At 48.0% G+C, this 20,408-nt stretch overlaps 1 protein-coding gene across 1 annotated transcript in view; it reads left to right on the top strand.

Moving 5' to 3' along the window:
- lrig1 (leucine-rich repeats and immunoglobulin-like domains 1) overlaps positions 1 to 20,408 on the top strand; it is a 37,726-nt gene that overhangs the window by 14,805 nt on the left and 2,513 nt on the right. The window contains exons 4-17 of the mRNA XM_083971965.1: positions 5,816 to 5,953; positions 6,305 to 6,448; positions 7,583 to 7,726; positions 8,316 to 8,459; positions 10,189 to 10,332; positions 12,640 to 12,720; positions 14,626 to 14,697; positions 15,240 to 15,311; positions 15,561 to 15,724; positions 16,085 to 16,438; positions 16,974 to 17,255; positions 18,771 to 19,205; positions 19,651 to 19,785; positions 19,997 to 20,284. Of these exons, the coding sequence (XP_083828091.1) occupies positions 5,816 to 5,953; positions 6,305 to 6,448; positions 7,583 to 7,726; positions 8,316 to 8,459; positions 10,189 to 10,332; positions 12,640 to 12,720; positions 14,626 to 14,697; positions 15,240 to 15,311; positions 15,561 to 15,724; positions 16,085 to 16,438; positions 16,974 to 17,255; positions 18,771 to 19,205; positions 19,651 to 19,785; positions 19,997 to 20,284 (2,597 nt within the window). The remainder of the gene's footprint in view (positions 1 to 5,815; positions 5,954 to 6,304; positions 6,449 to 7,582; positions 7,727 to 8,315; positions 8,460 to 10,188; positions 10,333 to 12,639; positions 12,721 to 14,625; positions 14,698 to 15,239; positions 15,312 to 15,560; positions 15,725 to 16,084; positions 16,439 to 16,973; positions 17,256 to 18,770; positions 19,206 to 19,650; positions 19,786 to 19,996; positions 20,285 to 20,408) is intronic.

The raw sequence follows: 20,408 nt of genomic DNA, 5'->3' as shown, positions 1-20,408 counted from the left end.
GGCTGATATGAAAACGTGTCGTAATTATTACAAGATATTTGGCAATGTTTCATGTTATATTTCCGACTACATAAACAACACACAGTCAGGGGTGAGAGGAATCAGGACAGTCCTCCTCCCATGTCATCTGTTGGACGGGCTGTTGTTTTCCACCGTGCCATAGTTATTCCTCTCCTTTTGACCAGGGCACACTGTCGTATCTCGCTCGGGCCTAAAACAAGACAGTTGTATTTATTTTTCACACCTTGCCAGCATGTCAGCCGACTTCCTGGTAGTAAAGTACACAGCTGCTGGTTGTGTCGCTGGTCATCGTCGTATCATTTTCAGTGGTGAGCTTTGTGGGAGTCACACCTTTCCTCTCCCCGTGTGTCATCTGCCGGCTTCTCAGAATTGATCATGATGCACCAATGTGGTTCGGGAGTATTTCAGTTAGGCTGTGAGGTTAGCAAGGTTTGAGTAAGCAGCTGTCAGCTGTTGGTTGAAATGTGTCATGTTTGTAAGGGGTCTGACCTATTGTTATTGTATGTCAAAGGTGTTCTTGACTTCTTGGATCTGTAGGGTTCAGCACAAACTCCTATATTCACTTAGATTTTTCTGGCCACAGAGCAGATTGAAGCGAGTTAACCTTTACTTGCACAAACTGTGTGCAGTCGCAGCCCCTCCAAACGATCAGGGTGTCTTTTTTTGGCCTGACTTGAAGCCTGTTGCTAGGGGGGGAAGGCCTATAGGCCTGATGGGAGTGGAGGCTGGAGGGAGGGTCAGATCTTTACAAAGCCACGCAGCTGAAGTGAAGGCCTGCTGAAGCACTTGCAGCTGCAGCTGTCAGTCACATGGCTTACAGTAAAATGGGTGACAGTGAGCAAGGGAGGAAGGATGAGAAAATAGGGAGGGAGGGAGGGAGGGAGGAATGGATGGGCGATGTGTGGACTGTTAGATCAGGGTTACACATCATGTCGAAAGAGGAACGGCTGAGAAGTCAGTAGGAGGGTAAGGGAGAGGAGGAAGAAAAAAAAAAAAAAGGGGAAGCAAGAGGTGAACTCAGGCTCGGTCTTATTCCCAAAAGTAAATCGAGTGCACTGTGTCTGACTTGCCAACCAGCGAGCCCTCTGCAGTGTGAGAGTGTCTGTGTGTGTGCCCTGGCAGAGGCAGCAGCACAGAATGCAGGGCAGTGTTCCTGTGCCATGAGTTGGAGATAGTCTGGAATGTTGTCTGACTACAAGTTTGTGTGAGACAGGAGCTTATACACACACACATGCACACATATATACACACACACACAGACTCGCAAACAAACACACACTCATCCAAGCAAATGGCAGAGAATCTGTCTTCAGCCCCTCAACCAACAGTAAACTCTCCAAAAGGCTGAGAGCCCATTAAATCAGATTTCTACCCTCTTGATGGTCTGACTGCTATCAAGAGGTTCGTACTGTCGGAAAACTATTAATGTTACAAGTTCACATATTCAATATATTAAGTAATTGACAAGTTTCCAGGATTTCAGTTTTTTTTTTTTTTAAGCCAAACTCATCTTATACTTCTACAATGACGAGATGCTATTGAAGGGACAGTGAAACCAAACATTTACTGTTTGGTTTTCCTTCTCTTAGATACAGTGTTAATCATAATCAGAGATGAGGAAAGCAGTGATCTGTTGGTGAAGACAGGAAAAACAACAAAAGGCACTTTTGTTACAAGTTTCTTTAGAAATTCATTCAAGACAAACAATTAATTCCAGTATGTTTAATACAGAACAAAGATTGCTGATGATAAAAGATAAATCTATTAGTCAATTCTGAGGTTTCTGATTCAGAATCTGTGACACTTTGCATTTACAAAGAACTTCCAAAGATGACTCCTCCACTGTGGGTGTGTACAACATACAGAATTATAAAGAAACCGATGAACTAAGATAGGATAGATGAGTGGGCTGGGATTTTTCCCCTCCTTCCCTTTTTCCTTTCTTCTTAATCGCTTTCTTAGTTGAGAGGTGACTCAGCCTTTTTCTTTTGCCTTCTCTCAGCTTCCTTCTTTAGTCCTTTCACCCCCTTCCTTCCTTTGACGTGTCTGGCAGCTCTTTTTGATCGCTGCAGCTATCGTGGAATCCATTAGGCACAGATAAGCCTGATTGGATGTGGCTGCGTTGCTGCGCTTTTAATTTTTCCACGGGCCAGTCACTGTCAGTTGGGTAAACGTTCACATCCCCGTCCAAATCATCCTAACAGGAACATCGTTACCATAAAAACAAAAAGTCACCTGACCGTACAGACGCTTCTAATGTAACTAACCAAAGACCATATGCCAGGCTCCCACAGTCCCACAATGCACTTGGCGCGCTGACACTGACATCCTGCAGACTCCCAGAATGCCTCAGCAGGATGGCAAAAAAAAAGAGAGGCAACAAAAAGTTTAAAAACAGTGTCAAATTGACAGCAGAGCAGCACAAACTTTCCCATTGTGCTCATCGCCTCTTTAGTCGACATCAAAGGGGTTCTGAAAAACAGCTCGGGATAGAAATCATATGGCCCGCTGGATCATCTGATTTTTAAATAATTCTTCTTTTGTCCCGACCGACAGCTTCAAACGGGAAGGGGACAGGCCAAACAATCGCCCCCAAAGACACAAGAGAAACAGGAGAACGGGCATGTTAGTGTAAACCCCTCCATGTACGTTCCATACATCAAAAGAAGTGTCAAAATGAGCCGGGCTCGTGATAATCTGATGGTCAATGGGGCAGAGTAATGAGATTTGGAATTAAGTGGAATCAAGAGCGAATAAGGCCCACGGACATCAAAGAGAAACAAGAGCGAACCGAGCTCCTCTTTATCAGAAATGTCACCGGCCGTATGATAATCAGTTTTTATAAACGCTACTATTGTATGCGTGGACTTCAAACACACTGAGCGCCGGGGCTTTATCTGTCTCTCACACGCAGCTGGGCTCGGACTGTGGGCGGGAGAGAGGAGAGGGAATTTGGTTAGAGTGGTGGAAGAAGAACGGGGGTGAGAGAACGAGTGAGAGAGGTCAACCTCTCCCACCAGTTTGAGACTGATCTGTTTTTCCCAGCAAAGGTCACCAGCTGTTGACCCCACCTCACCCCTCAGTCCCCCACCCACCCTTCCCCCATTTTCCTCCCTGCCCCCCCAATCCCCCTCTCTTCCCTCCCATGCTCCTAATCACTGAAGCCACTGTCTGTTGTTCTGTCCCATGTGTGCATTTGTTGTTTGTGGTGTGTGTGTGTGTGTGTGTGTGTGTGTGTGTGTGTGTGTGTGTGTGTGTGTGTGTGTGTGTGTGTGTGTGTGTGTGTGTGTGTGTGTGTGTGTGTGTGTGTGTGTGTGTGTGTGTGTGTGTGTGTGTGTGTGTGTGTGTGTGTGTGTGTGTGTGTGTTTGCGCAGGCCTGCTTGCATGGCTCATCATTAACCATTTCTGCCACTGTTTATTCAGGTGGGCTGCTGTGGTGTCACCCCGCCTCCTCTCAGACACCAATAAATGACGTGTGTGTGTCTGTGTGTGTGTGTGTGTGTGTGTGTGTGTGTGTCCATCTGCTGGCTGAGGACTAGAGAGGAAGGAGAGACTGACCTTGTTTTGACAAGTTTGATTGGTGGAACACCTACTCTCTCTCTCTCTCTTGCTCTGTCTGTCATACACTCATACAAACTAGCTTGCAAGGTTAAGTAGCCAGAATAATAATGCTGCGCTTAAATTAAAAAATAAGAAATAAAGCCAAATCTTTTCCATGAATCATGCAAATTACTGTATATTTAAGAGATGTAACTCAGGTCAGATTTCATGTAAAGGGGTTAAATGCTGCGCAGGTGATTCACCTCCAGGGCCGTTGTATAGGGGAGAAAGGTGATGATAATTCTAGGGGCCCAGCGCCCAGTAGGGCCCACAAAAAACCCCAGTAGTCTAATCTTTGTATGACTGAATTATTCTGCATAAGACCCTGACTAATACTCATAGTAATGCTGCATTAGCATCAAAACAAAGTAGGATAAATAAAAAATGACAATACATACGTAGTCTAAGAAAAAAAGTGGAAAAGTCAGGGGCCCACTTTAGTATTCTTTCAGGGGCCCCAGAATTCCTAGCAACGGCCCTGTTCACCTCTAGAAGAAAACGATGTGCTGCATCCGGTGTAATTAGCTCGACATGGGGACATTGTGGTTCAACAGATTTGGAGTAAAAGGACCCGCAACTCCACAATGTCTCCTCGAATACAGGTCCTTGTTTTTAAAAGACAGCGGAACAGAGTGTTTAAGTGCGCATGAGAGAGAGAGAGAGCAGGATATAAGATTGTCAGCTGGAGTTTCAGGCTCTTAAAAAAATAGTTTGTCATTTTGGGTAACACACTCATTTATTTTCCTGTTGAGCGTTAGATGAGCTGATGTCGCTGTCGCTCTCGATCCCATAGCTTAGCATAAAGACTAGAAACAGGGGGAACCAGTTAGCCTAGGTCTGTTCATGAGTTGTGCTTCATTTGTGTAATCCATACAAAAGCCATAGTGTAATAACGACCAGTGGTTTTACGAGGGGCTATGTTTTTTTTTAGCGTGGCCGCAGCAACTTCCTGGAGTCCAACCGCCTCTGTGAGGTTTCCAGGCAACCAGCAGAGAGTAGACACCTGGAAGTTGGCTAGTTACAGCTCGTCGTAGACATATGCGTGGTATAGATCTTTTATTCTGACTCCTGGCGGGAATGTTTTATTATCATAGTCTATTTCCTTATTGCTAGAGATAGGAGTTTTAACTGACTCGTTATGTAGATCTACAGTCAAAAAAACAACTCACTTAAGATATTCGACTCAAACAATTAATGGCAAAGATCATTTTTACTTGGACATGTACCAAATAAGTATATTTAATTTGTCCTCTCCCTGTCGTGTCCCTGATCTTTTTTTGTTGTCTGATTCTTTGTAGACGAGTCGGGCAAATGAAAGTGATACTAAATGAACCTCCCGCCCCTAGTTAGCACTCCGGCATGTGTTAAATGTGTCATCCAGCAAAGGCTTTCATGTCTGCTCAGATAACACTGGCCTTCAGGCTCCTACCACTCACATGTACATACCACACAGAGCGTTGGTGCAGGAGATGTCGGTCTGCTTCGCATATTACACTGTATACATCTGTCTCTCTGTATGTTTGCAGTAGGGCAGAGCTCTGTTTGGGTTTCTTAACATGCCCCGTGGCCTTCCATTGGTTCTGCTGATTTTCTGATCGTGTGCGTATAACTTTGGCTGTCAGCAGTGTTTCCCACAATCCTCTGCTCCTCCAAAGTGCAGGGTAATGACCGGGACATGCTCTTTTGCTTTCGTTCTTTTTTTTTTTATTATTGGTGGTGTAGGTTTTGTTTTTACATTATCCCGTCAGTTGCTCCTAATAGGACTGTGATAGTGGATAGTCCTTCTTGAGAATCACACAGCCACTGCTCCATTCCATAACACACTGAAGTGCTCCAAAATACCCCATCAAGTGGCTCTGGTTGATCACAGAGGCCCCATCTATCTAATAGATTTTGCGACTAAGCCCTGTGGAGAAGCACAGGTGTCCTTGGAATTGTTTAAAGAGGGACAGCCTCTATGTGGAAGCTCTTAAGGTCCACATTTTGTGGTTGATGAAGACCACTTTGTTCTGTGTACTCTTCTCTCTTTGTGCCTGAGTGGGCTTAGAGAAGCCGAGGGATTTGGAGTGTCTTCCCTCCTTGCGTGATGGGAAAAGGACACCGATGCGGACGTTTAAGTTGGGAGAAGTTGACGACGGTCTCTGAAAAGGGTTGTCAACCGCAATTAATGACTTCTACGTGTGTTTTTTTCCAGACATCACAATAAGATCCGGAGTATTGACGGCAGGCGGACCAGAGACCTGGTGTCTGTGGAAACTCTGGACCTGAGCAATAATGACATCACTGAGCTACGAGGGCACTGCTTCACTGCTGGCCTCAGAATTCGAGACCTGTAAGTATGACTTGGTATTACTCACAACAAAGCAGTCTTTAAAAATGATTTAACTGAAATTAAATAAAGTAATATGATTAATTACTAGTCCATGTAGGGAGGATTATGCTTCAGAAGCAGTCAAAATTGCTATAAAAATAGATAAAGGCTGAAAGATGTGACTGTGAGGGTATCCCGATCATTTGTATCCAAAATATCACTTCCAAAGCTACAGTCTTTTAATGAAAGGGTAAAACTGAATACAAAATAGTATGTAACCTAAGTGAAGAGACGGCAACAGCGGCCATTCATAAACACCTTTGAGGGAAACCATAAATCTCTGATGTCAGAATGTGCTGTGTTTGTGTGTAGGTACCTTAGCAACAACAAGATCAGCGTGCTAGAGCTCGGAGCTCTGGACCATCTGGGCTCGACGCTACAGGTCCTCCGACTGAGCCGAAACCGCATCAGCCAGATCCCCGTGAAAGCCTTCCAGCTTCCGAGGCTCACCCAGCTGTGAGTACCACTGGATCTCATCAGTTTAACAGCGTAGTTAACGTGCTGACAAAGTTGTGTTTTGATCTGTCACGAGAGTTTACCCTGGAAAAACGATATAATTTTGACGTTTGTGTTAAGGCCGAAAATGAATGGCTTTCCCAGTTGTAGCCTTTGGAGACATTACAGAATTGAAAAGAATGAAGGGTTGAAGAGGAGGAGTTTGTAGGGTCTGTTGATTGAGCTCCGTGTGCTCAACATGTGGAATGCTATTAGTGTGAGCTATACCTCTAGGGATGGATAAGGTCTGACTAGGTAAACACTAGAGCCATATTATTGGTGATTTATTGCCGTCTTCCATATCCCCAAAGTGGTTTGTTCATTCCCCGCACTGTGCTCCATTATCTTTGTCAAACTTCCCTCCAGCGTAACAGTGAGGTCGACCCATTTGTAGATCAACGCCTCTATTCTGGAGAGCGAAGGGACTCGTAATGGGAGTCTCCCCCATGGTGGCTTCAGTAGTTTCCCCAGGTGCCTTTTTGTTGGACAGGTGGCCCCGGTGACACAGTATCTGCACATGCTAGCGGTGATGCACATTAGACACAAAGGAACCCATGTGGATGTTTATCTTTGCCAACCTGGGGGCTTTTACAGCCTTGTAACAGACACACACACGCCCGATGTTCAGATTCACAGGCACATACAAAGACATCGCTGACTTCACATGCAGAAAACTGAACAGCACGTTTTTTCTGTTCATGTGTCTTTTTCATATCACTCTCAGTTTAAAGGTTCATAGCTTTGACCGTAGTTAAGAAGCCGAGGTCTGTGGGTATACGCTGCTGGCTCTGTGCCACAGGTGGAAACGACATCACCAAGGAATTCCTGTTAAATGAGGGGGTTGGTAACGACAAAATGCTGCAGCTATAGGAATCTTTAGTTTTGACTTTGGTATGATGGATGCTCATGTGCTGTAGGATGAGGGTAAAACGTGCCGAGAGAAAAGAAAAGGAATGGGGGGGGGGATGGCTTTCCTGTTTTCGAGAGGTGATGAATAGGTCGGGAAAGTTTACACTCTGATTAAGCCTCACACAGCTTTTTCTCCCAGGATCACATTTTTAACTATGTCTGGTCTTCTTCCTGTCCACCACGCAGCGAGCTGAACAGGAACCGTATTCGTCAGGTGGAAGGTCTGACCTTCCAGGGTCTGTCCAGCCTGGAGGTGCTGAAGCTGCAGAGGAACAACATCAGCAAGCTGACGGACGGCGCCTTCTGGGATCTGGCAAAGATGAAAGTCCTGTATGTAACAGAAAAACGAAAACACTATTGATGCATTCACATACTAACGCATATTACATTATCATAAGTTTTTGTAAAGCATGTGGTTAATGCTGTGTTGTAACTCCAGCTAAGTTCTTTTGCATGAAACATGCTGCATCAGAGTCATGAAATGGATCATCTCTCAGCTGATGTCTCATACTAACCAACTGATTTATGGAGTTTGGTTGTAGCACATAGCTTGGAGCAAGCGCTGTCTGATAGGCTAATCCTATTTGCACCAGTTAGTGGCTATTATGGGAGCATTGACTGACCAAACCTCATAAGAATGAGATCTTTTTGTGCGCTTACTGGAACTTGGTCACAATCGCAACAATCACACTTTTTGTAGCCAAAATGCAATTTTTTACGTATTACTTCAATTACACGCAAAATAACACAGTAATTGTCACAAATTACATTGTCCAAAATGCTGCTGCAGATTTGAGTCATTTCAGGGCACAATGATGCCTTTCAACCCCTGACGCCCTGTTGCTGTCAAACCACCATGTCAAGCTCCCACGTATAACAACACCTGCATTTCTCCCTTTTTTTTTTTCGTCCCATGCAGTCACCTGGACTACAACAGCCTGACAGAGGTGAACAGTGGCTCTCTGTACGGCCTGACCTCCCTTCAGCAGCTATTCCTCAGTAACAACTCGATAGCCCGAATCAATCCTGATGGATGGAAGTTCTGCCAGAAGCTGAGGGAGCTGTGAGTACCAGCATTTAAATTAGCCTTGAACACTCAAACTCTCATGTCTAATGTGCTTTTGCAAAAATTGTTCATAAGTCTATAGTTAAAACTCCTAAAACTGCAATTATAGCGGGGCCGCTGCGGGAAAGAAAAAAGTTCCATGCAGTTTAGCTTAAAAAATAAAAACTGCATATTCACAACTCTGTTACGAGCAGTAGAATGACATTTAGATTTTAAACTGAAATCTTCTTCGTCCGTCTCAGAGGATCTAAACCTGTTGTCATATAGCCTGAGAACCCAAGACTGCCCACCCCCCCACCCATATCACCCAACTACCTTCCCCAGGGTTAAATGACATTGTGCTTTAACACTCAATATGCTACGCTATTCTCAGGATAAGCCTGTTTATCCCATAATTAGAGCTGGGCTCAACAGCACTCAAGCTCTTCGACAAGAGTTTTTGTACTAAGTTCTGAAACGCGGAGGGAGGAGGGGGTTTGGCAAACCAGCGTGTAATCCTCTGCCGGTTGTGTTGTGGTAATTACACTGAGGGATCGCCTTTTGCGTCCTTTGTCTACCGAACGAGGAGTTATTATCTGAGAGTCTTTCCTGCTCTGTTGACATGACCGTCGTATTGCTGCTGTAAAGTGCTCTGCTCAGCTGAGGCGTCGCTAACCGTGAGGTCGCCTGGGGGAATACGTGGCGCCTATTAACGGTCTGAAGGAATAAAGAGGTAGATAGCGTTCCCGTTGGTTTGCTCTGTGTATCTCGATGCCGTTTCCTGTGCGCACGTCTTACGAATGACAGATTGCACCCAGCGCCATCCTCCCGGTGCGGCACCAGTCAGTGGTTGTATGATTTTATTATCTAGCTGCGGTGACCCCCACGGCTGATACAAGAGAGTGACTCGTCTTTATAAGGAGCCTGTTATTACATTCCCAATGGGCCCGGCTGAGCTGGTCATCAGGGAGAATCTCTGCACACATGACTGGTCAAGCAGACCTGAGGCCAGGCCACAGAGACAGACAGCGAGGCCCACAGAGAGGGCAATAAAATACACAATACTGCCTTTGACCACTGTTTGAAAGATACCCTTATCGGGCTTACCTTGGTTTATAATCAGGATTTATCAAAGGGTATTATATACATACTGTGATATAACATCCTCCCTGTCTTGTTTACTAGTGGAGCATGCTTTCTTTCCATATTTCCTGAAACAAGTGCAACTGACTGGAAATTCATTTAGTGTTCTGTTCTTACCCCATTTGGGTTTGTTAAACTGGATATGTTGGATATGCAAGTCATATTTTGAGGGCCGCATAAGACTTGAGTGACAGTATATTCCCCCCAGGGCTTACCACATGCTCAGGTAGGCTTATAATTTGAGGCTGTAGACATGTTAAGTTCAGACCGAGAATTTCTTTTCCTCCCTGTTAAGTCCTCAGTGGAGCCCTAAGGTCTGCTAATCCCATTCTCTGTTCACTTCTGTGGTGAAAAAGACACAATGGAAAAACACATCACAGAGTGGCAAATAGACATTGAATCAGCCATGAAATTGAAGTCTAATGATGTCGCGAGCTGCCTCAGCGTTCTGCCAACCTGTCATCTCCTTCCAGACCTCACACAGTACATTTCTCTCTCTTGCCCCCTTTTTCCTCTTTCTCTTTCTCTCTCTGTCTCTGCGTCTGTCTCCGTCCTCTTTACTCTGTCTCGCGCTCCGCTTCTCTCTCTCTCTCTCTCTCTCCAGCAATCTGTCGTACAACAACTTGACGCGCCTGGATGAAGGCAGCCTGGCTGTGCTGGGCGATCTCCACACCCTTCGCCTGGGCCACAACTCCATCAGCCACATCACGGAGGGAGCCTTCAGAGGCCTCAAGTCCGTACGCGTCCTGTAAGTACACTGCCCCCCGCAACCACCGTTACCCCCACTAACTCACTCATTATGGTTTTGCCCCCGTTGGTGATGGGCCAAGGCTGGCCAAGATGAGCCACTCGGGAGCAGTGAAAGTTGACATGTTTAATACTGATTTGACCCATGTGATATTTGATATTAAGGCTTATTATGTAATATCTTCAGCTGATGTTTGAAAGCGGTGGTTGTTTTACTTTCCAACCCGAGTTTGATCTGCTTTGTTTTCATATCTATTCATTAGTTGTTTTTTAAAAACTTTTAACAAGGTTCCCGTGCATCAGCATGGTCTTGGTTTCTGTAGCAACACCTTATTTTCGTTTCTTTCCTCACTTTGTTCCCTTTGTCTGGTTCTTGTTTTGTCTTAGACACTGGTTTCCAACAAACTTGGATCTAAATGCGCTCTGTGTCGTTCGCCTCCCTTGAGATCCCTCCCAGCTTTTTAGAAGCCATGAATAAAGACAGAGGTTTCTTTTTCCCACCGATCCACCTTTTTGCACAAAAAAGCCTAAACGGGGCCTAAAGAAAGAAAAGGGCGAAATGAAAGGGAGAAAGTCAGGGGATAAATCCAGGAGAAAAACTTGGGGGTCTTGGTTCCTGACCAAGGTCCTCTTGGCTGTGTCTCTTCCCAGTGAGAGAGCCAGAGAGGAGGGTTGTGCCAGAAGTTGCTAGACAAGCTCTCTCTCACAGTGAGGTGACAAGCCAAGGCACATAAGGCCTCTCTCTGCTGGCACGTTGGGTGCAAGATAACTAGTTACAGAGGGTGGGTTAGGGAGCTGAGCTTGTGGCTGCCATGTCTCCACTCTGTGTGTACTTGTGCTTCTCTTACTTGCGTTTAATTGCTCATTTTGTTTCTTTTGGCTTTTACCCTTTCAAAACACACTTAATGCCCATTTATTCCCTCTGTTATCCAAAGTGTGTTCTGTCATCTCCTCGTATTATTCCCAATACGCTCGCTATCTTTGTCTCGAGTCTGCATAATCTTTCCTCTCCTTGTATCACTCCTGCCCTCCGTGTCTTTGAGGCAGGCCTAATCTAATCAGTGGTCGGGAGGACAGGCATAGGCCGGGCCGTGAAAAGGAGCTGGGGGAGCTTTAATTGGGCCTGCGCTGCTGGCCGTGCTGGCATGGGGCTGGAGCCTGCATCGGGGTGTGAAAGCTCCAAACAAGCCAGCCTGCCCTCTAATTCGGCCACGGGGGTCGTTGGCTCATCGGGCCCCCCCCCCCCCCTCTCTCTCTCTCCCCGTGCCCGGTCTCCCTGCGCCGGAGCCCCCACCACTGGCCTTGCTTTAACAAGGCAAAGGCCATTCACATCCAGCCAGCCAGAAAGAGTAGGAAATTGGCAGCCCCAGTCCAGTCCAACTAAGACAGTGGCCAATGGAGACTGAAAAGAACCAGAGGGGGGGATCAGAGATGCTTGGAAAAGCAAAAAAAAAAAAAAAAAGGGGGGGGGGGGGATGCTATTGTGGAGGTGGTGGAGGGTGTGGCTGACCATCAACCTCAAAGGCCCTTCTCAAGTTTGAAAGAAAGTCTTTTAATGGTTCAGAGGAGACCTCCGATTCTCTTGTTTTTCTTTTCAATTATCATGCAGAGGGCGGAGGAGGAGTGGGGGGAGGGAGGGGGGTTCCTCCGCTGCTATGACTTCACCTACAGAGGTAGTTCTTTAGACCTCGCAAGGGGGAAATGAAGTTCATTCAACAAGTGTTTGGAAACCCCCATACACTGTAAAAAAAAAAAAAAAAAAAAGAGGGCCTTTTCCCTTTCCCTTCTTTTCATTGAATCCATTCTGTCTTTGCTTGGCCACAGCTGAGCTTTGTCCTTAACCTCATTAAGGTTCTTGGCTTCAGTTGGGCCGCGCCGTACCTGCCACCATCGGACCAACAGACCCGACTGTCTGGCCTCTGACAGGGCATTGTGTTCCCGCCAATCCCTCCATGCCGTCATGAATTATACATGTGTTTCCCCTGTGCTGGGGCTTGCCTCGACACACCAACACACACACACACACGCACGCATGCACGCATACTCACACGCACGCCCCTTCTCCACCCCTCTAAGGAAAGAATGCGCTTGGTTGGCAGAGCAGAGCGGCAGAGGGGCTCTTAAGGCCAGGTGCAGAGGGGGAGGGAGCGTGGGCGAGGGGGTAACCCGTGACTTCCAGACCAGCCTTTGCCAGGGCTGTGAAACGCTTCAGCGCTGGCAGACTCTGTCCCTGCTCTCCTCCTTCCCTCCCTCCCTCCCTCCCTCCTTCCATCTCTCTTATACCCCTCTTTTCTCTCCTTCTCCACAGGGAGCTGGACCATAACGACATCTCGGGCACAATAGAGGACACCAATGGGGCCTTCTCTGGATTGGACAGCCTCAACAAGCTGTGAGTCTCTTCTTCTCAGCTCTTTTCTTCTTCTGTCCCCCTCCGCCTCTCCTTCTCTACCCACTCCTCCTTTTTTTTTTCATCTCTCTGTTCTGGCCTGTCACTGACTCTGGGGTTCTCTCTGCTGTTCTTCAAAAACAGACACTCAAAAGTAACAGGAGTGAGCTTTTGCATCCAAAAGTTTCCCTCCAAATCCCCGCTCACCCATCATTGCCAGCTAAGTTGAACCAGTCCAGTTTAAAAAGGCCACAGAGTTTGAGATATCGATCCCCCTCAAGACCCCACACTTGACTTGGAAGGGAAGTATTTGCAGTGTGTGATGACTCACAGGGCCCCTCTTCCTTTTCTTTTTACAAGGCTTGCTCATGAAATATTGAAGATCATTTTTTATTCTCCCATCATCCTGTAGAATCCAACGCCAATTACTCTCCAGCTCAATCTGGCTTTCATCTTATGAGTTCATTGTTTCCCTGTAGCTTTATGGCCGGACTAGCTTCCATTTGCTGCTAAATCAAAAGATACAGTGTATTCTTTTGTAACAGTTTTTCATTATTATTTAAAGATGTTTTCATCAAGGCAGCCTGTTGGAAAAAAAAATTCAGTGTTGAGCTGGCAAGTTGAGAAATTAGAGCGGACATGGAGTTGCGGACATGGAGTTGCTGGCATTGAGCGGCAATCATCAACCTGCAGCATGAAAAGATGATGTCCAGCCAAGATGGTGCCCAGTGTGGGCACGGCTGAAAGAGAAAGAACTTGAGAAAGGGCTTTTCTTCAAGCTGGCGGGGGTTCGCTCCCCAATAGGCTTATTTCTATTTCTCCTCCATGCCTCCGCTCCTCTCGTCCCCCTCGTTCCCAGTCCCCGTTGTTAGGAACTGAGAGAGGGTGAAATTGAGGGCTGCATTCAGTCATCAACATCAAACGCCTCACACGCCCCGCCCTCTGACCCTACCCCCTTTTTGTCGCAACGTTGGCGGAAACGGCCCGCTGCATCCCAACGCTGGCAAAGCGAGCCATGGGAAAAAGAGATGCAGAAGAAGAGAAAGAAGGGCTGAGACTTCAAAGTGTCCACCACCACACACACTGGGTTTCCTTAAAGCAGCTTGTGAATGCTGCCACATGGGAGGGAAGTGGGTCTTCAAGCTCTAAGCCAAAGAAAATGATTTCATTTTTGTTGTCACAGGCTCATCTAGTTCCTTCAAAATAAATTAAAAAAAAGTTGCAAAAATCACAAAGTAGCCCTCTTGTCATTTCCCGTGACAACAAGACAGGCCGTCTGTTTGTGTGGACATGTGGATGAGTTTGAACACTAGAGTCTTCATTGTGAAGCAGCCAGCCGTGTCTCCTCTTCCTGTGAAGTGAAGGCTACAACAGGAGAGGAGAGGAGAGGAGCGCAGGGAGGGGAGGGGAGGGGAGGGGAGGGGAGGTGGCAGCAGGGAGAGAGGACGGAAGAAGGGATTAGGACCCCAAATCAGAGAAGAACAGCAACTCGCCACTTGGCTCAGAACAGGCACGGACACACAATCACATGGGTTTTGCACGTATGTCGTTACAAGCCCTGCGAGGACACACACACACACACACACACTCAGACAGCAGCACCCCCCCTGGTCATTCTATTAAATTCTAATAAAGATAAAAGTGGTCTTTGAAGAGCAGCGCACCCCCCAACCCCCTCTCCATCCAACTCCAACTCCATCTACTCTCCCTCACCCTTCCTCCTGGCTAATCTCCATGCAGTTCAGATTTCCAGTACCTCAATCCCCTCAATCTTATCAGATACAGCCTTGCTAATTGTGCCTCTCTCCCCCCCTTGTGCTCTCTTTTCACCCCCTCTCTCATCCCCTTCTTCCCCTCTCTCCCTCTCTCTCTCCATCTATCGACACCCTTCATGTTTGGAAACGGCAGGACTCTGTTTGGAAACAAGATCAAGTCGGTGGCCAAGAAAGCCTTCTCTGGCCTGGAGACCCTGGAACACCTGTGAGTATCCCACAATGCTCGGTACCGCCCCTCCCCTCAGCCGGGGGAGAAAGAGAGAGTGAGCGAGTGTGAGGGGAGAGAGGGTGGAGTGAGTGTGTGTGTGTGTGTGTGTGTGTGTGGAGGGAGTGGGGGGTTGCCAAAAGTAGCTGGCAGAGAGGAAGCCGCTAGCAATTTAATAGCGTCTTTGTAAAAGGAGAAGACAGGGGCTTTTGCAAGCGCCCAGCTGCTTCTCTCTTGTTAGCCTAGCACAATCTTTGGCCTTTTTTTTCCTGCGTCTACACAGGAACAAAGTTATTGAGCATATGTTGAGCTCCGTAGAAGAAATGGAATTCCTATAAGCTCTTTCACAGGCCTTTGTCCAATGAGGGGCGGGGAGTGATGGAAAAAGTTGGCTTGTATGCTGCCTACAGATACAGACCTGGATATTTCCACATCGGTTAAAGGGTGTGATCGTTGCTAATGGAAGTTCATATGCAGCTATGACTGTACTGTATACTGTGTGTTATACAGTTGATGAGTAATGTAATGCAATGTCCCGACAGGAACTTGGGCGAGAATGCTATTCGTTCCATCCAGCCCGATGCCTTCAGTAAGATGAGGAACCTCAAAACCCTGTGAGTTACGCTGATGCATTCACACAAACACACATGATTTATGTGCACAAAAACCCACACGCGCAGAAGCAGCCAGCAGCAGCAGATATACGCTCACACGCCTCAGCTCAGATAAAAACACACTCCCACACTGCTTTTTGGCATCCACACACACTCAGAAACATATATTCAGTTACAGATGCAAACAGATGTGATGTATGGTATAGCGCATTTACTTATTCCTCTCATCTCCTCTCTTCTCCTTCACAGTCTCATTCAGAGCGACAGCTTCCTGTGCGACTGCCAGCTCCAGTGGCTGCCCGTCTGGCTGTCGTCACGTGGTTTGCAGGCCAGTGTCAACGCCACCTGTGCTCACCCAGAGAGCCTCAAGGGCACCAGCATCTTCCAGGCCCCCCCCAGCAGCTTTGTGTGTGGTGAGTTTTGTGTGCGTGTGTAATCTGTGTTTATGTGGGCGTGTGTGTATGTGTTGAGCAAGAGACACTGACTGGAGGCACAGATGGGCCACATTGACAACTTGGCGCTCTGCTGCTATTTACATACTCGCACATATTTGTTTGTGTGGTGTTTCTGCTAAGCTCTGCGTTTGCATACTGACATGCTAACGGAGCCGTATGTGTGTTTTTATTTTCCTCGTTGTCATCCATTTATGCATAGCAGGCAAACACCTACTGAGAAAGACTTGTGATGTTTGACATTGGACCACACATATGATTAATGCGTCCTTACTCAACACACTCTGTCTTCCTTTCTTCTTTTCCTTCAATCTCCGACAGACGACGTCCCGAAGCCGCAGATCACGGCGCAGCCCGAGACCACGGTGACGGTCCTCGGCAGCGACGTGCGTCTCACCTGCACGGCGGCGAGCAGCAGCTCCTCCCCCATGACCTTCGCGTGGCGCAAGGACCAGGAACTGCTGCGACACGCCGAGACGGAGAACTACGCCCACGTGCAAGCTCACCACCAAGGCACCACGTCGGACGTGCCCGGCGCCAGCGGAGGAGTGATGCAGTACACCACCATCCTGCACCTGCGGAGAGTCACCTTCGCACACGAGGGCCGTTACCAGTGTATCATCACCAACCACTTCGGCTCCACCTACTCCAGCAAGGCCCGCCTCATCGTCAATGGTAAGTTGTTGTTGTGATATTATTATTACTATATTAAATTCAATTAAAAATAAGTGAGAAATATTAAAGATCATACAAGATGGGCAGGAAAACACACGCCCCTCCACTATCTCTGTTGACATGTGTGTAATCGCATCATTTCCACCAAATAAAATGCGTGTTTATGTTATACAGACCAGAGTTTCAATTGTCCTGTTTGACAGAGGCGCGATTGAGATAAGTGGCCATGCTGAGTTCTTCTCTTTGCCTTGAATAAAGTCCTCTCCCTCTCGCTCGGCCTCCATCTCCTCCAGGATGGTATTCGGAACAAATTGATTTAGCTGCATGTCAGCGCTAACAGGGGCCATCTCCTCTGCACTCACTCATCCCGCTTTCCTGCAAATGGAAGAGTATTTATCTAAAGCTCGGTTCCCCGCTGAAGTCCGCATCGGGGCCCTGGACGGTCAACTTCCCGTGGATGTATTATGGGCGGCGTTTTGTTCCACCCGTGCTGATGGAACTGGTGTCTTTTTTTTTTTTTTTTCTTCATCCACAGTTCTCCCATCCTTCGTGAAGACGCCCAAGGACAGCACCATCAGGACGGGCCACAAAGCCAGGCTGGAGTGTGCCGCCGAGGGCCACCCAACGCCTCAGATCGCCTGGCAGAAGGACGGGGGCACGGACTTCCCCGCCGCCCGCGAGCGCCGGATGCACGTCATGCCGGACGACGACGTGTTCTTCATCATGGACGTCAAGCCGGAAGACATGGGCGTGTACAGCTGCACGGCTAAAAACACAGCGGGCACCATTTCCGCCAACGCCACCCTCACCGTGCTCGGTAAGACCCGCCGTTATTTCCATCTCGTCATTCACGCGAGCTGATGTTCTTGTGCTCGGCGCGACATACCGTTGATCATATTCCCACAACCCCAAAAATGAACACTTGTAAATAGCTCGGCGCTCAGCTGGGAATTGGTCAGTCCGAGGCTGCAGAATGAGAGGCTTTATATTTTTCTTTTCTCGGCAGCTGTGGCCTTGCTGCAGGTCAGGGGCCAGAGGTCACAGTTGGGGGTCAAAGGGGGATGGTGGGGGGAGCAAGAGGGACTCATAGAGGGGTGTTTGTTAGGCATTCCCACCCCCACCCCCCTCTATCCTGTCTTGGTGGGAGGGACAGGCATGCTTCACTGCAGGCCTCAGTGCTCCGAGTTTATTGGCTGTTTTACACTGTTAAATCAAACAAAACGGCGCTGCTCTCCTATAACCATCTCAGCACATAGATCATCTTTGTCCTTTGTCTTTGAACTGAGCAAAGCAGTCCCTTGTTGAACAGAGCTAAAAAATAAAAAAAAAGAGCTGGGGGAGGGGCTGTCGTCTTTGCTTTTGTTACAAGCCTGAAATTTCCCCTAAAGAGCTCACATGCAACAAGTTCTATGTTTAACATGGACAGACTGGTGCAGTCGGTATTTCGGTCACACATTTGAATATTGTGCGAGTTGTTCGACCGCTCAGCGCTTCAAGGCGGCCGCTAATCCACTCAGCAATGTAGAGTACATATCGAAGCGAGCGACCTTGCCTCAGCACAGAATCTGTGATGTTTGGGTTTGAGAGACACAGGGGTAGGAGGGGGGTGGCTGGAGTCGAGGGGCCCCTGTCTGGAAAAGAGTGGCGGGGGAGAAAAATGGGAGCCAAAGAAGAAGTGGAATGGTTGAAGTGTGTGTGTGTGTGGGGGAAGGTAAGCAAGTAGGATTTAGAGAAAAGAGGAGGGGTGGTAGAGGAGGGGGATTGATGGAGAGGGAGAAAGTATTGATAGAAGAGTGAGGGGCGACTGAAGTGGGTTAAGTGAGATCTCTTAATCTGTGTATGTCCCACTGTGAGGGGAAGTGCTCAGTCTGAGAAGAGAGGCCTACCTACACACACACACACACATACAGAACACAAAGTTGCCGGGGAAACGGTGAAAACAGGATTTTGGAGAGGGTTTCAGCCCCGAGACAAATCTTGTTTGGTGTGTCACGATGTCAAAATGAAAACGAGCGAATTTGTCAGGATCACAGATCTGACCTCAGATGTATAAATACGGTGGTTAGATGAGACCGTCGTTGTGAGACGAGCTCTTCGGTGGCTGGATATCAAACTCAGAACATCGCACTTTGTGCTGAGGCTGCCCCGCTGAATCACCACGGTCCCACAGTCTGTAACGGAGACTGTGAACAAAGCAGAAACCCAAGAACAGAAATCTAAAACTTTGATGCCATAGAATAACAAAGGAATAATAGAAAACACCGACCTCTGGGATGGCGCAGTCTCCAGGCTTTTAAAAGAGAACTATAATATCTCCTCTCGTCCGCCACAGAAACCCCCCATCTAGCCCAGGACCTGGAGGATCGCAGCGTGCTGGTCGGGGACACGGTGGCTCTGCAGTGCAAGGCCCTGGGCAGTCCGCCACCGCGCATCACCTGGCTGCGCAACGACCAGCCCCTGCGCCCGTCCGACAGACACCACTTCACCCCGGGCAACCAGCTGCTGGTCATCGGCTCGGCCTCGCTGGAGGACGCCGGCCGCTACACCTGCCTCATGTCCAACACGCTGGGCACGGAGCGCGCTCACAGCCAGCTGGTGGTGAAGCAGCAGAGGAGCCCCTGCGCCTCGCCGTCGGGCCCCAGCACGGTCACCATAGGGATCATCGTCATCGCCGTGGTGACCAGCATCGTGGTGACGTCGCTGGTGTGGGTGTGCATCATCTACCAGACGAGGAAAAAGAGCGAGGAGTGCAGCGTCACCAACACAGGTGAGTTGCATGGTTACGTAGGGTCAAATACTAGAGTGGAGCTGTAATTTTTTGCTTTAAAGGGATAGTTCAGCATTTTGGAAAATTGGCTGATTGCCATAATCCCTATAGTTTTAGGAGTATAATTGTCAGTGCAAGCTATTTTTTAGAATGGCGGAGCAGAGCCGTGAGCTGCAAAAAAAAGTTGTGACCTGCACATTCACCATGAGAAAGTGCAGCTCGCGGCTCTGCTCCGCCGTCCTAAAAATAGCTTGCACCAACAATTAAATGTAACAAACCTACTCCTAAAACTATAGGGATTATGGCAATGGGCCAATTTGCCAAAATGTTGAACTATCCCTTTAATACTTTAAAATGATTGAATGAAAGCATCATAGCGCTACCGTCTGCACCCGCAGCCCTGGTTGTAATGTTGCGTGTCCCTATGTTTTCATCTCTCCCCCAGATGAGACCATAGTTCCTCCAGATGTGCCCAGTTACCTCTCCTCCCAGGGAACTCTGTCAGAGCGGCAGGATGTGTGCATCCGCGTGGAGGCCGGCGGTGGACCTCAGCCCAACGGACACGTCGTAGACACCACAGGTTAGCTGACAGTCGAATCCAAATGTTTGCCCCCCCCTTCTTCCCATGAGCAAAGTTGGTGTGTTGCGTAACGATGAAAGGAGCAGCGTTGTCTGCGAAGGCCTGCTCAGCATCAGAGATAATTACTGCAGACACCCAAACCACAGTGTTGATACACAGTTGTTGATTTTTTTGCCTCCAATTCATTCATTTTCTCCCTCCCTGCCCGCAGGTTACGACGGTGCAGTAGTGTGTACGGATTGTATGGAGAACAGCAGCAGCTACTCCAAGGATCCCGACTACCTGACACACGGCTACGGCCCAGCCGGAGGCACAGAGTATCAGCAGCACTCCCTGCCCCCGCCTTACTCTCACTTTCACCCAGCGGAGCATCACGACCTGGCTTCACACACAGCCCCGCTCTGCAACGGGACACCCAACGGGGTCCGGAAGAACATCCATGGATCCACGTATCCAAAAAACCACAATACGTTACAAGGGAACCAACAGGATAGAAAAGGTAAGACGATCGGAGCGAGTTCAAATGCCAACAGCCTGATCCCGTAAACACAAACAGTAATGAAGTAATAAATCTAGTCGGCTTCCAACGGCCCCAAACTGTCCCAGTTTTCCTATCAGGTGAT

This window comes from Trachurus trachurus (assembly GCF_905171665.1).
Source record: "Trachurus trachurus genome assembly, chromosome: 5".
Classification (NCBI taxonomy): domain Eukaryota; kingdom Metazoa; phylum Chordata; class Actinopteri; order Carangiformes; family Carangidae; genus Trachurus; species Trachurus trachurus.
The sequence above is the reverse complement of the archived record's forward strand: the minus strand, read 5'-3'. Positions and strand labels throughout refer to the sequence as shown.